The following is a 15,567-nucleotide window of genomic DNA, read 5'->3' as shown; positions in this document are numbered from 1 at the left end:
CACCGCTGTTCACTGTAGTTGTAGGCCCTGTAATAGAAAAACAGGTACGAGCGTAAGATTTTGCTTGAATAACATGTTTATCGTAATGGATCACATCAACTTCAAGTGATTTGGCATGACGTCATTCAAACAGCAAGCCGTGAGTCTGCGTGTGGACATGCATGGCAGCTGTAGTTGTCCAGTCATGGCAGCTACAGTCCAACAAACATGGCAACTATTGTTTGCCAATGCACGACAACCAGCTCCTTTTTAGTATGAAAACTTGGATTCTATATGCATGGCAGCTGCAGTCCTGCATACATGGCAAATACTGCTACCAATACATGGCAACCAGTGTGTTCTAGCATCAAAACTTTGCATTCTAGGCTTGCGCTCACTAGGCAAATGCGATCAACCATTAGTGCTGCACACATGCTTTTAGCAGTTGGCAAATTACCGAATACAATATATGACTCATTGCACACAACCACTTGTTAGCGTTTTATGCTTGATTTTGTCCATCATCACTGATACAAATCTTCTTTTTTGTCACGTGCTATTTGCCACAAAAACAAATGTAGTGCTCTTTTGTGGTTCAATTTTTTCCTTACCTTGTTGTGCTGCATGTGCCCATCTTGTGTGGTTTGTCACACCAAATTGACGTGCTCTATCTGCAATCTGTGAAGCTTGCCACGAGACGTTTGTCGGGGTACCACCACCGTAATAACCTGTAAGCATCGTAGTAGTTGGTCAATACATGGCAACTGCAGTTTGTGTTGGCATGGCAACTACAGTTGTCCTGGCATGGCAACTGCAGTTGTTCCTCCATGGCAACTACAGTTGTCCAGGGAGGGTAACAACAGTTGTCCAGGGATGACAACTGCAGTTATTTATTCATGGCAATTGCAGTTGTCCAGTCATGGCAACTGCAGTTGTCAACTATGCTCCTTTTGCTAATTCACCGTCCGCAACTTCACTTTTCATGGACTCACCTGTGTATGACGTCGACGGCAGGTACATGGGTGCTGCCTGATGCCACATGTTGCATGAAGGCTCTGCATTTCCCCTCGACATAACTCGTGAGTCTTTTGCCAACCTTTGCAAGTTTATTTTTCATGTCCAGACCAGTATGTGTTCTGTTTCGTATGCGTTACCTTGATTAGCCATATTAGCTAGTTGAAGTTGGTTGCCCGTACATTTGTCAGTGTTAGCGCCCTGTGATTGAACTTGCCACGGAGCCCCCCTGAGTGTGTTTTGGTCATAAGAACCTGCGAAAAAATGACAGTGTAGGACATAAGTAGAATGTCATCTTCATCGTCGCGAACATGACAACTGTTCTTTTCTTTGTTATCACGCATCATACCAATGCCTGCATATTGTTCTAGTAGCGGCAGCAACGGCCCTGCAGAAATGAGTTGACTGTACCCTGATGCATCCCAAGGGGGCGTTTCTGGTCTTTGAGAACCCCAAGTATCAGCGCCATCTTCGTGATTCATTCTTTTCCGCGTCTCGTTTCTGCCAATGTGCTCTCAATCACTGCATGAACAAGAACGCATCAACAATCCACAAAAAATGTATCCTTGTGCTGCTTGCATGTAGAAGTTAACACGTCAGTGTTATCACATTTTCATGCGTAGGCAACCAACATATCATGGCTAGTAGGACATGCACATCCACTATCTTTTCTAAAATCTGGGTGCTAGCTATCCATTTGATTCGATGGCATCAGCCACTACAATAGGATGGCAAGCAATAAGTTGACATGGTGGTAGTTGACGACAATGATAGGTGGCAACTGACGTTAGACACCGGTGGCAATTAATTTTCACACCCCCCATTATTCCAAATTTCTCAATTTTCTCTCCCTTTTTATGGATTCCTACACATCCATTCATTTACCAACTACGTGCATCAATCTACTGAGAACTTACGGTTATCTCTAGCGTAGTACATGGCAGATCTAGTGTATTCTGCTTGGCAACTGTGAAGACACACAACCCATGTAGTGTTTTAACCCTGTAGGACGGATCTAGTTGCCAACTTCGTCGGTAATTTTGCAATTTTCTGCCCAGAAGAAGGATGAGAAGCAGTAGGGAGATCGGGAGATTCACCTGCTTTTAGCTGATCGTCTTTGGAGGGCGTTGTTGGAGTCGGGGGTGGGGGGAGGGGGGAGATAAGGGGTGTGGTTTGCGGTGGGAAGGCCCTACGGGTCTACTCTGGTTGCCATGGCAACCAGAGAAGGCCGGCGATGGAGGTAGGGGTTCGGGAGGTGGGAGAAGATGGCGGCAGTCGGGATTGGGGATCGATCAGAGGCCGTGACGGCTGGATCGTGCGGGCTGCTGGGTCCTCTGGCCCGGACGTGCGGGCGGGGTTGCCACACACCGAACGTGCGGGTCATGCCTTTGCGCGCCCGGACGCGGTCGTGCGGACTGGTTCCTGTCCATGCCACACGAGGCGTGTGGCACAATTACCCGATACACCACACGTGTGGCAGTTATCGGGACCCTAAAATTTATCCAGATACAACGCTTTCTATGAGGATTAGTTTGCCTTGCACATAGATGTGCAAGCTCATTAGCCTTTCTAGGAACATAAGACAAAACAAAGAACTGAAAATTCTCTGAAAGCTCTTTAATTTCCTGAAGCACAACAGCAATTTCTGAACGCCCAAAATTATTGGTATTCCAGAGCTTCGTAATAGCCAAAGCTTCAGTTTCAACGATGATAATGTTCCGGAGACCCATATTACCTGCAAGTCGGACTTCATCTCTAGCCAACGCCTCCGTAACAAAAGAATTGGCTGCATGTTCATACCATAGTGCCTGGGCACGAATGAGTTTGCCTTCATGATCGCGCACACCTACCCCTGTACTTCCTTGGAGACAATCAGCCAAAAAACTTGCATCCACATTCAGCTTAGTGCAATTAATTTCCGGGGGTCGCCACACATCATCAGCCATCCTTTTGCAAACACGAAATACCGCACCTCAGAGAGAGTCGAACGTCATCACGGGAGCTTCAACACCTCGTACGCATGCACGTGCCACAGAGCCATTGTAGTAGAGGCCGATGGCGCCTAGACGTGGCAAGTCAAAGCCGTACTATTCCCGCTCCACCACATATCTATTCGCGTGGCCGCCGTTGATGCTGCATCCCCCGAACAGCCGCTGGACCTTTGATGCTGCATCCCCCGAACAGCCGCTGGACCACCACCGTGCCGGCCAGATCACGGGAGGTGCCGATGCATAGGTGACAGAAAATAATAATTATTATAGTAAAACAAACAGGAGACGATGACAATACGCAATGCAACCATACACAATTTTTAGGTTAGAGATGTGCACATATCATTTGATAATGAACTGTTTATACATTTATTTATCAACTAGTTCTTTGAGAAAAGGTTGTGCAGGTTCTTTGAGAAAAGATTGTACACCTGCACAAATAGCGCTGGGATTACAACACGAACGTCGCTCGTACATAAAACTCGCTCCTAGCGAGCTATAAGCCTTGCTATTGTCGGAACAGGATTGAAAAAACCTGTTCGATCGACGCTAACCAGGCCATTAGTTAAGTTATTCTAAGAAAATGCATATACTTGACACTCTTTGACAAAATTTTATTTTCCCAAGTGGCACCTGCATTCCTCTATAGCCAGAGGGCACCTGCATTCCTCAGCATTGGGACAAGCTCGCCGCTGAGATGCATGGACATGACCCTGTTTGTCCCGCCGACAAGCTTCCCGCCGATGAACACCACTGGAACAGACGGGCCTTTCCCGAGCATCTTGAGGAGAGCTCTCTCCATCTCCTTTCCCCTAGGGTCTTGGTCGAGCTCGTGCACCAGTGCATTGACACCCAGGTCGCAGAAGAGCCGCGCCACGGTGTGGCACATGCAGCAGGAGCTCAGGGTGAAGATCACCACCGCTCTCTCCGACGCCAGCTTCATCACGCGATCCATCTGCCTTCTAAAATAAGTTCTTCTAATGGATTATGTGTGTACGTGCACGGATCTCTAAGCCTGCTTTGCTTTGAAGTTTGAAGAGGACTTTGAAATGTGATGGAGCCTTTGAGTAGCTAGTAGCTAGTTGTTGCTGCCTTGTGTTGTGCCAAAGAGGAAACCTGGATGGTTTGCTAGCAGAGGGGTGGCTTCCTTTTATAGAGCTACAAAAGGGTAGTGTTTCTTTCTATGCACTAGCTAGCAGGGTGTCCTTCATGCATGGGGTTGGAATATCCAGTGCAAGTAAGATCAGGAAGTGTTTGGAACAGACCAGTGTGATCTAGCAGCCATCTTTAACATTGTACAAAGAGCATTTTGGATTTTTCTAGAAAAAACAAATGAAAGCTCCTAGCTAGCATGCTTGGTATTGGCGCCATTGGTTTGTTCAAAAGCATATTTTGGTTGGTATCCAAGAGGAGATGAGATTAGATAATGCACGCGTGGAGCCGTGTTGGTTCTAATCAACATGGACCCAAACACGCGACTGGAATAATCCGATCGATTTTCTAAGTGTTGACCTAGCTAGAGGGAATCTCGTATATATGCCTATGGAGAGGTCCTGCTTTTGAAATCCATCTATCTATTAGCTGTTTGTTAAGCTTGCACGTACTACATGCAGGCAACTAATCTTCAGGAGAACTAATTAAGACTTGGAAGGGGTGGTCAATCTTATAACTGATTGACTCATGCAACTATGGGTAATGGGTGATAAAATGCACAGGCCGCAGATTAAGTTCCACCAGTGCATCATGTAGAAATCCGGAAGGAAGAAGATAGGAATATGGATCTCATCATCGATAGTGTACTCATGCATATTATCTCAAAGCGCCCAGGCCAATGGGCTGAAATTTCAGTACGAAATTCCAGGTCAGATTGCCCCCCCCCCCCCCCCCCCCCCCCCTTTATTTCAAGATTTCTCTCCTCGTTTGAGTTTTCAAAAAGGAAAGCAGAAAAGCAATTCATGTGTTTCCAAACAGATGAACAACTTGGTCTTTGTCGGTTTTTACTTAACAAAGAGCACTAAAAAAAGGATTTTACTTAACAAACTAGATCACTCTTTTCTACTTAATTGCCCTTTTTTTCAGGGACTCGTTTCTACTTAATTGAAAGGCAGTTTTCCTGTCAGTTTCACGAAAGTATAGATGAACAGAAGCTTGCAATGGCGAAAACATGTCGATGATGTGCGACAACAAGAACCGTATCAACAATGACGCAGAATGCTGATATGGTACAGCCAATATTTTGCTTGTAAGGAAACCTCAGGCTCACCTTGTTTCTGGTTAACCGGTGATTCTCTCAAGATTTAGCTGCTTGGGCTTTGAGAAACGCCCATCACCGTCATCGGTCTGGCCGTATCAGATATGAGGCGCCGCGATACCGACGACGGTGCCATCCTTGCTTTTTCTTTGACATCCTCACCGAATCGATCCTACTAAAAAGCTCTGCCGAAGCAAGGAAAGTACGGAGAGAGGGAGAGAGAGGTGTTGCATGTGGCACCACACAGTTGCTACATGTATGGTGGTACAAGCATCTACAGAAAGTCAGATATATATTACCAGGGTGTTTTTTCCAAAAAAAAACTGCAGTTTTAACACATGACGCAAACATCCCAGCACTTAAGAATGGAATATATGTCTTGATAGAGATATCCTTTATCCTCTAGATTTGCCTTGATACTCTTCACCTGGAAAGAAAAGGCTAGTGTTATGTAGTAGCAACCTCCATAGCTAGCTACTCAAGGATCTTATGGTTCTTCATCAATTCTTGGCTCCTCACCCTCTCAAGGGCTAGCCTTGGCTCCTGCAAGAAGAATGTGTAGTGCAGCTCTTCAGATGAATCTAGCATGCACCTCAACTTGCCCAAAAAGAGAAACTCCGAAGTTTACATGTGTGGCACGCTGACAGAAAGACCGCATTTTATGTACACCTGAATATGTGAAAGATGTACTGGCAAATACTTTTGAAATGAAACTGGAGGTGTGGAAGCGCCTAGTAGTACATTTTAACAGTACTGTGTGTACTTGATTCTGATTCTTTTGCTAAATGACATGTGGATCACAAAGGCCTAACCTAGCTACTGTACATAGCTGATGCACATATGCCAGCCTTGAGGTGCCAACACCTATGAGGATCTTATTCCTTGGCTCTTTATTGTTTGATAAGCCTAGCTAGCTTGCTGATTACCTGGCTGAAACCCTAACAACAACCAATACCATCAGATCCTAACATATCACAATCTTTGTTGAAATAGTAATTTATTTCTGTCCAGCGATGAACTGTGATCTTTTGGTTGTCCGGTGACTGCTAGTATATGAATTATGCCCGAATTGTTGCTAAGTGTCTTGATTTACCTAATTGCTAGTTTTATGTTGCATGGGTCGCATGGATATGAAGGTTAAGATATGAGGAAGACGGCTGCGGAGGCAGCCAAATGAGAGGTGACCAGTCACGGTCCGCTGACGCGCCCGGCGTTTGAGAGGCCGGATTTGCAAGATGCGGCTGTAGATGCTCTAACAACCCGAGCCTCGAGAGCCTTCCTAAAATCAAGTTCCTGATGAGACGGCATGCGCTCCTCCTACGCAAGATCCAACCAATGGATGATTTCGGTGGCCACCGCAAACTGTAACCACAGGTTACCAATCGTCTCATTGCTCCATCTCCTGATCGCCTTCACAGTTCTAGTGAGTTTAATGTGAAGATTTCAGAGAGCATAAGATCCCCCACACGTTGGCCACGACCTGCTCAAGGTCCGGAAGCTGAAGCCAAAAATATTTGAAGCGAGAAAAATCCTGTTGGTCCTGTAATTCTGCTCCCCAACAAGCAGCATGGGATAATGGCCAGAGATCATTGTTGAAATAGCGTGTATGGTGCATGCCGGGAAGAGGCCATCCCATGCAGGGGAACAAAAAACCCTGTCCAGCTTACAAAGTGTAACATCTTCTCTTTCGTTGACCATGTAAAGCGTCTCTCATTTAACTTGATTTCTTTTGGATCAAGGCGATCGATCATTCCACTGAAGGAGCCCATGCCTCTGCTGTTAACGTTCAGATTATTCTTATCCTTCACACGCTAGGGTCGTCGGGGGGAGTGTGAGGAGAGCCTGCTCGCTTTCCTTGGAAACAGAGTTCAGGAAAGCGTCCAAACTCATTACCGACTTACCGTAGGCAGACGCGATGCAGCCTAGCAATGGATCCACTGAGGAACGCCTGTCCCAGGATGGGCTACGATGGGAGCAGTCCAAGATAAATGCCGGGTCCTCGGTGATCATCCTGTCAGTCTGCTGCGACTGAACCTGCTCGCTGTTAGAAGCACTAGGCATAATGGCCCGAGTCTGCTGCGAGGCAATGAGGTAGTCATCTTAATCGTCACTGAACTGCAACCTGTTGAAGATGGCCGGCCTAGGCGGCGCACTGTCCTTCACGACAAGCTCCCACATGAAAGTGCATGTGACAGGGCCAACGCTTCCGGCCGACGCATCCGAGGACCCGCTCTGTCCACTGTCAGGATTATCTACCATGAATAGCGGCTCCGAATCATCCAGAGGCACGAGATCGATTACCTAGTCAATGTGCAGCAAATAGTTGAACTGCAGCAGGGTAAGATCTCAGAATCCCCGGGGAAACACGAGTCGCCGATGTCAAAACCAGAAACATGATATCTTGATATACAACAGAAACATGAAAGAACACTTGATACATCTACAGCAAGTCCTTGAAGCTTTGCAGTCCCATCAACTATATGCAAAAATGAGCAAGTGTACCTTTGCACAACCTCAAGTGGAGTACTTGGGCCATATTATAAGGGGTGATGGAGTAGCTACTGATCCTACCAAAATTGAGGCAATCTCCCAGCGGCCCACTCCAGAAAATGTAACTCAGTTGAGAAGTTTCCTTGGTCTCACTGGTTACTACAGGAGGTTCATCCAAAACTATGGGTTCATCTGCAAGCCCCTGTTTTAGTCCTTGAAAAAGGACAATTTCAAATGGGAAACTGAGCAACAGGAAGCCTTCAACATATTAAAACATAAGATGACCCAAGCTCCTGTCCTGGCCTTGCCTGATTTCTCTCAGCCTTTTATCCTGGAGACAGATGCTTGTGCTTATGGAATTGGTGTTGTGCTCATGCAGGAGGGCAGACCAATCTCCTACTTCAGCAAAACCATTGGCCCTAAAGTTGCTGCCCTTTCAACATATGATAAAGAGGCCATGGCCATCATTGAAGCTTTGAAACATTGGAAACATTATTTTGCTGCCTCTTCCTTGGTTATAAGAACTGATCAGGAGAGTTTGAAGTATATACAAGAGCAAAAGCTAACTGAAGGAATTCAGCACAAGTTACTGGTAAAGCTATTGGGCTACAATTTCAAGATTGAGTACAAGCAAGGAAAGAACAATAAAGTTGTTGATGCTCTCTCAAGAGTGAAATACAGATTACAATCCCTGGTTGCTTCACAAGTGAGACTTGCCTGGATATCTAAGGTTATTTCCAGCTATACCCAGGACCAAAGGTGCAAGGACCTTATAGTACAGCTAGCTACTTCTGCAACTGCTGTTCCTAACTATGCTCTCCAACAGGGAATTCTGAGATACAAAAACAGAATTGTCATAGGCAAGGATTCCAACCTCAAAAATCAGTTAGTGTCTGCCTTACACAACTCTGAACTAGGGGGCCATTCTGGACACAGAGCCACCTACCAGAGAGTTAAACTCCTCTTTCACTGGACTGGCATGAAACAGTCCAATGGATTATATTAAGCAATGACCCACATGCCAAATCAACAAACCTGAGCACTGCAAGTATCCTGGACTGCTACAACCAACCTCTCCCTGTCCCAGACTTTGCTTGGTGTCACATTAGCATGGATTTTGTCGAGGGCCTACCAACTTCTCAAAACAAAAACATGATTTTGGTTGTTGTGGACAGATTCACCAAATATGGGCATTTTATTCCAATGCAACACCCCATCACAGTCAGTACTGTGGCCAAAGCATTCACTGATCACATCTTCAAGTTACATGGACTACCTTCAGTTATAGTTACTGACAGGGATACCATCTTCACCAGCAATCTTTGGCAGGCACTCTTCACGAAACTGGGTGTTAAACTGCACATGAGCACTTCTTACCACCCTCAGCCTGATGGCCAAACTGAAAGGGTTAACCAATGTTTGGAAAATTATTTGAGATGCATGGCCTTCCTACAACCCAAGAAGTGGATGAACTGGCTCTCTCTAGCTGAATGGTGGTACAACACTAGTTACCATACAGCTCTGCAAATCACTCCTTTCGAAGCACTGTATAACAGACCTCCCAACATGATCTCTGAAGCAGCCCTTTACCCAACTGAGCAAGTACAGGAATTTTCATCAGTACTCACTGCAGAACAAACAGCAGCTCACATCAAGGCTAATCTGTTGAAGGCTCAAACTCGAATGAAACACTATGCAGATAAAAAGAGATCAGAAAGAACTTTAGAAGTGGGTGACATGGTGTATCTCAAACTTCAGCCTTACAGACACACTACCTTGAGCATCCATCGATGTCTCAAACTCCACTCTAAGTATTATGGCCCCTTCCGAATAACAGAGAAAATTGGCCCAGTGGCTTACAAACTGCTGTTACCGGATGACTGCAAACTCCATCCCACATTCCATGTCAGCCAATTGAAAAAGCACCTGGGGCCACAGGCCATTCCAAACCCCAAACTTCCACTCATCAATGCCGATGGCACTATTCTCTTGGAACCTGAGAAGCTCCTAGAGAGGAAACTTGTCCCCAGAACTCAAGGAGATATCCAAATACCAGTGGTGCGCTGGCTTGTCAAATGGTGTAACATGGATGAGAAAGATGCTACTTGGGAGGATGCAACATTCATACAAAAAGTTTTTCCTGCGTTTCAGCCCTGAGGACTGGTCTGAAGTCGGTCGGGGAGAGTTGTCAGGACCCAACTGAAGATGCAGCAGCAGTCCAGCTAATTTAAATCCCCAGCCGTTGGCGCGAAGCAACCCTGGCCGTCCATCGCCCATCTGACGCTCCATCTTCGCTCGTACCGCTTCGCGTGAAGAGAGGCTCCGGATCGCGTCCAAGTGGCATCGGACGGCTACCGGCAACTCCCGAGTCGATGTTCACTTTCCGGCAAGGACCTACAGTGTTCCACTGCTTTTCGTTTTTACTTTCTACTTTCACCAACTTGTAAGGCTATAAAGCCAGGGCTCCAGCTCGATTTAGGGCATGAGAATTGCTAGGGTTTATCCCCCTCCGCCGCCAGTGTTCCTGGCCGGCCTTAGGTTCCTCTTGCTTTGTACTGGATTCCTCTGATTGAACCATAAATCGAGCTAGTTTGAGTAGAAATTCTCCCCTGTTCTCTGAATATTGTTCTTCAGACTCATCTGGGTCTGACACTACCTCATCAGGCCATATCTCTTGAGACCTTGGCTGACCTATGCAAGGCTGGATCTCAAGCTACCAATACAGATTTTAGTGTCATCCCTAAGAATTGTAGTTAAAAAAGGCGCGCCTAGGCTCTAGGCGATAGCAAAACGCCTGGTGCTTAATTGCACATTAGCGTAAGCTTTGGGCAGAAAAGCAAGGCAGTAGAAAAACGCATAATTAGCGCCTAGCGCTTTTTAAAACTTTGCCTCAGGTTAGGCTACCCACGGTGCTCTCCGACCCTCAAGCTCCCATTAGACATGGCTACACTCTCCAATCCAGAAGCCCTGACAGAAACATAGTGTGGGCCAAGCACCAGTATCTTGACTAGAGATTCCAATGAAATCCAAATATGCATTGCCAAGATGTATAAACTGATGCAACAGAAGTCAACTAATACAAACTTATCACTGCACTGGACTGATTTGTTTTAATTAGTGTGGCATTAGTCTTAGAACATATCAGAACTCACTTGTTTGAGCTTTCTAGTGCAGTCTCCAAGAGATGCTCGATCCTGTATTTCATCACAGGCTGCCCGGATCGTGTCCTCTTGAACATCTTCTCCCTAAGCTCCTTTCTCTTCGCTTCAGACTTCTCTCGCTCCTCCTTCTTGGCCTGTATCATCGCATCCCGCTCCTTCTTTGCCTTCTCATCCTCTACACGTTTCTTCTCGTACTCCACATTCAAGCTTTGTGAAGTGCGCTTCTTCCTCTTATCATGTGGTTTTGGCACATCCGATGCATCAGCACCTCCTTCCTGTAAATGTAAATTGCATCAAGACACAAAAACTACCTGTACACTTGTAGAACAAACAAGATAAGTAGCCTTATCCTCAAAAAGTTATTCATGTTTTCATTGTCAAAAATAAAGGAATATATAATCCCATCAAAACTTCCGCTATCCACTTTGGTCAAATTATCACTTAAAACATAAAACAGCCTTGGTGGTTGGTACCGAGGAGAATTACCTCAGGGGTTGGAAGTGGAGGATAGTTTGACTGATTTTGGTGCTTCTTCGACTTCTTGTACTTGCTAATCAATTTAGCATTCCTGTAGAACTCCTTCTGCTTCTCTGCAAATGAGAGTAATGATTAATACCAAATCAGTTCTGCTTATAACATCGAACATTACTGCAATAACCAGATGGCAAAGCAGCACATATCATATAGGCATATGATTTGAAATGGACACACCAAATTGAATATGAACAACTGTGATAGTAAATTTCCCATGAGAAAACTGTCCACGAGAACAAGAACTTAGATGAGGAAATACTGTTCTAGTAAGGTCAATACATCTTCATGTCTGAACGACTTTCTTTCTCCAATTTCATCAATGTTTCTAAATGACTAAATCATGTAGCTGACCCTCGGTTGACCTCAAATTACGATGAGCTTTCATCAAATGTGAGCACATAGCAAACCAAGGGGACAAAATGAGAAGATTGTGTTCCTATGCTCGAAGTCCTAAAACAACAAATTTAGTCCTAATTCCAACAGGGTAACACAGAGATGGTATACGAGATTACTAGTCGCTCAAAACCCTCAAGCATTTGGGGACAAGCAAGACAAAATCTTATCCAGCAATCCGGTAGAGGAAACAACTTGGCGAGAAATTATAGCAAAACATTACACGCAACAGACAGACAGACAGACCGGTCGCGTGTGGTTTCTGCACCCGCGTCAGGGCACGAAGGCAGCAGTTACTCACTGATGAGTGCCGGGTTGTAGCCGGTGTTCCTGGACTTGGCGTTGGCGAAGGCCGCGAGGGAGAGCGCCCCGCCGCTGCCTCCCAGCCGCTGCTCGTTCCGCTTCTTCCCGCCCCACCTCCCCTTTCCCTTGTTGAACCCTCCTCCGCTGCTGCCCGCCGCCGCCGCTTCATCGCGTGGTGGCGGCCGTTTCATGGTGGGTGATAGTGGTGGTGGTGGTGGTGGTGGGCTGGTGGCTCGTGTGCTCGTTCAAACCCTAGGCGTTCGATCCAGGAACCCCCAACTGCCCAGGGGAAGAAGAAGAAGAATTTTCCCATAGTTTTTGGGCCGGCTACAGTAGCCTATCCGGCCCTGTATGCTTAGTTTCATTTATGTATCCCTCAAAACTATGCCTAAAAAAAATGTATCCCTCAAAACTTGGGATTTTTGCATGGAGATTGGCAAGGTCCTCCCTCTCTACGGGGCAGGGGCAGGGGCATGTATGAAGAAGAGTCACGCTATGCCGACGATGTTTATCTCACGATTTATGTACGATACTTCACATCCAGCCATCCACTCATAGAACAAAGGGCAACACATCCATCTATTTTTCAGTCGTTCATGTAGTGTCAGGTGTGAAGCATGTAGTGTCTTTGGCGTGCCTCATATGATGCTGCAATTGATTCATGGTGTCATTCTTTGCTTGACTACCGGATGACTGAGAGTGTTTGGGCTTTAAAGGAAGGTGACTCAGTTCTGCCTTTATATGGAGATGAAACCACGAACCCCAAACTTTGGTTGTTCACGCTCAGTAGCACTCTTTCCCAAGAGCAATTTGTCGAGATACTTGTCACGCTCTAGGTTATATGGTGGGCTAGACGACGGGCTATTCACGAGGAGTTTCAATCGACACTGTCAACTCACATGTTTATAACAAGGTACCTTGATGAATACGATCTCTGCTACCTGAGAAGAAACAGGGAGTTAAGCACGGCCGGGCAGCGAAGCTGCCATGGACCCCCCACCATAAGGACTTGCAAAAATTAATGTGGATGGGGCTGTGGACAAATTGTCAAATACTGGAGCTGTTGTAGTAGTTGCTAGAGATGAACCATGATTGTTTATGGGGGCATCGGCGGTTGTCATCCAAAGTATGGTCGACCCTGCAACGCTGGAGTCATGTGCATGGCGTGAAGCTTTTGCTATGGCTAAGGATCTGCATTTAACAAAAGTATTTATAGCGTTAGACTGTCAAGAAGTGTTAAAAGAAATTAATCATGAAGGCTTTACACGAGGAGACTATTCTATGATCATCAGGGAAGTTCAACACATGGCGTCAGAATTTATATGTGTCCATATTCAGAAATGCACATAACTTAGTTAGAGACGCGACTTTCATAGGAATGTGTAGACATGTTTGGTTTGCAAATCCTCCATACAATCTTTGTATCTCTATTCTAGATAATCAATAAAGTTTCGCCATTATGCTAAAAAATGTATCCCTCAAAAAAGAGTTTCTTTTATGATTTTTATTTGTGAATCTTCTGTCTTCTCAAAAAAATGTGACCTTAAATGGAGTCGGCTGTTGTCCGCCCATTCACGACACCTTCGTTTCCCACCTCCTCCCGTTTCTAGTCTTCTCCTATTTCGTATTTTCTGCACTGTATGAGGTTGGTAGTTGCATGTTTGCCTTAAAATAATCCCACTTAGAGCATCTTTAGTCGGATACAGCAAATCCGACCGCTCAAACGCCCACAGACGCATTGCACATCCTCAAATCCATATCCATATTATTACATGTACGTAAAACTTAATCTAAAGCCGAGCCCGTCCGGCTCCGCCGTGGCCATGTCTAGCAGCCTGCTATGCCCGCCTAAATGTTTGGTACGGTTGCCAGCGAGGTAGAGTAGGACACGGGACACAGACCGGCTCATGGGAGTCGAGGCCCCGTCGTCTCCCATGTCCTACTCTTACTCGTCAAAGTCCAAAACCTTCATGGTGCCAGTGGACGTGAGATCGATGATGGATCCGTTTTGGGAGGAGTCAGCGACGTCCACCGTGACGAAGTTGCAGTGCCGAGGGGCGGCCTTGCACCATATGTCCGCCACGAAGCGATTGCGCATCCAGCACCGTGTTCGAACGCCAAGTGGACCGCACCTCCTCCAATGAGGCAGCGGTGACACACCTCGCGATGGATCCATGTGCCATTTGGGCGTACGCAACGGATTCCTGGCGGAAGGAGTCTGAGCGCGGTCGTCGGGCATCCTCATCCCGGGAGTGGCGGGATGCAAGCTAGATAGTCATTTCCTCCTCGGGGCCGCATGGGATGAGCTTGGGGTACAGAAGCGAATCGACCGCCGACGAACACCTATGCGCATGCTTTGTTCAATAATTGGTCGGTCACAGTTGACTAGTTGACTGGTTAAGTATTAACGTTTAATTTTTTAAAAAGAATCATGAATGTCAAAAATGTTCATGGATTTTAAAAATATTCACAAACTTCAAAAAAAGTTCATGAATTAAGTTCATTGAATTTGGGAAAAGTTCATTAATTCTGAAAAAGGTTCATCGACTTTGAAAAAAGTTCACTAATTTCAAAGAAAGCTCATCGAATTTCAAAACAAAAGTTCAATGAATTAAAAAAAAGTTCAGCGATTTTGAAAAATGTTCATCAAATTAGAAAATTGTTTATCAAATTGAAAAATGTTCATCAGTTTGATAAAGTTTCATGGAACTAGAAAAAAGTTCATCTTTTTTGAAGTTCATCGAATTTGAAAAAACGTTCATAAAATCCGGTGAACTTTTTTCATCGAATAAGAGAAAAGGAAAAAGAAAACAAAAAATAAATGTAAAAGGAAAAAAAGGAAAAAAGAACATGAATGAACAAAAGAGGGAAGAAGATCTACGTTATCACAGAGGGGAAGTGGCTGGGGTGGTTATCGTGTGTTGCACTGGCCCCCTGTGGCGCAGGTCCACCTTTCTGTTCTTCTGGCCTCTACCTGAGACCTTGACATCATGGAATAAAAGGTGGTGTCGTCGAGGTGTGTACCACGAAGAAGAGGGAGTCCCCACGATGAAATCACCCAAATCTCTCTATCCTACGCACGCTGGACACCAGATGACCACTTTCCACAAGAGTTGCCACTCGACGTGCAACAACTACGACGCCCCCCCCCCCCCAACACACACACACACAACACCACCACCATTTCGGCAATGCACAAAGTTGATGAAAGCGAGGTGGAGAACACAATGTTGACTCCCACCCGAATATCATGGTGGGGGATGTTCTTGCCAGGGTGGCCTCCTTGACTTCTTCTAAGCGATGCCGGTGGGGGACTCGCCCTCCTCCAAATGGCTGCGAAAGTAGCTCCGACAGCTCATTCCCCAATTGACGGTGTCCTATACTAGGGGATCCTAGCCCGGCTGGACTAATGCATGGGCCGGACTACCGGCTCATCGAGGAGGAGAGACTT

At 45.9% G+C, this 15,567-nt stretch overlaps 2 protein-coding genes across 4 annotated transcripts; both read right to left on the bottom strand.

Moving 5' to 3' along the window:
- Positions 1-2,585: 2,585 nt before the first annotated feature.
- Positions 2,586-12,455, bottom strand: LOC123110821 (rRNA-processing protein FYV7). Of its 3 annotated transcripts, none has more exons than XM_044531438.1 (4): positions 12,115-12,455; positions 11,373-11,476; positions 10,878-11,161; positions 2,586-3,180 (listed from the first exon to the last, which is right to left on the bottom strand). In XM_044531438.1, the coding sequence occupies exons 1-4, from the start codon at positions 12,305-12,307 to the stop codon at positions 3,081-3,083; spliced, it is 681 nt and encodes a 226-aa protein (XP_044387373.1). In that variant the 5' UTR covers positions 12,308-12,455; the 3' UTR covers positions 2,586-3,080. The 3 variants fall into 3 exon arrangements, with proteins under 3 accessions (XP_044387373.1, XP_044387374.1, XP_044387375.1); XM_044531439.1 differs by lacking the exon at positions 2,586-3,180 and adding an exon at positions 5,511-5,778 and having other exon boundaries at positions 12,115-12,454; XM_044531440.1 differs by lacking the exon at positions 2,586-3,180 and having other exon boundaries at positions 10,746-11,161; positions 12,115-12,454.
- Positions 3,208-4,854, bottom strand: LOC123110822 (putative glutaredoxin-C14). Its single transcript, XM_044531441.1, has one exon. It carries the CDS (start codon positions 3,937-3,939, stop codon positions 3,628-3,630), a length of 312 nt encoding a protein of 103 aa, XP_044387376.1. The 5' UTR covers positions 3,940-4,854; the 3' UTR covers positions 3,208-3,627.
- Positions 12,456-15,567: the final 3,112 nt, after the last annotated feature.

The sequence above is a fragment of the Triticum aestivum genome, chromosome 5B (genome assembly GCF_018294505.1).
Source record: "Triticum aestivum cultivar Chinese Spring chromosome 5B, IWGSC CS RefSeq v2.1, whole genome shotgun sequence".
Taxonomy (NCBI): Eukaryota; Viridiplantae; Streptophyta; class Magnoliopsida; order Poales; family Poaceae; genus Triticum; species Triticum aestivum.
Note: the sequence above shows the minus strand (reverse complement) of the source record. Positions and strands in the feature narration are given on the sequence as shown.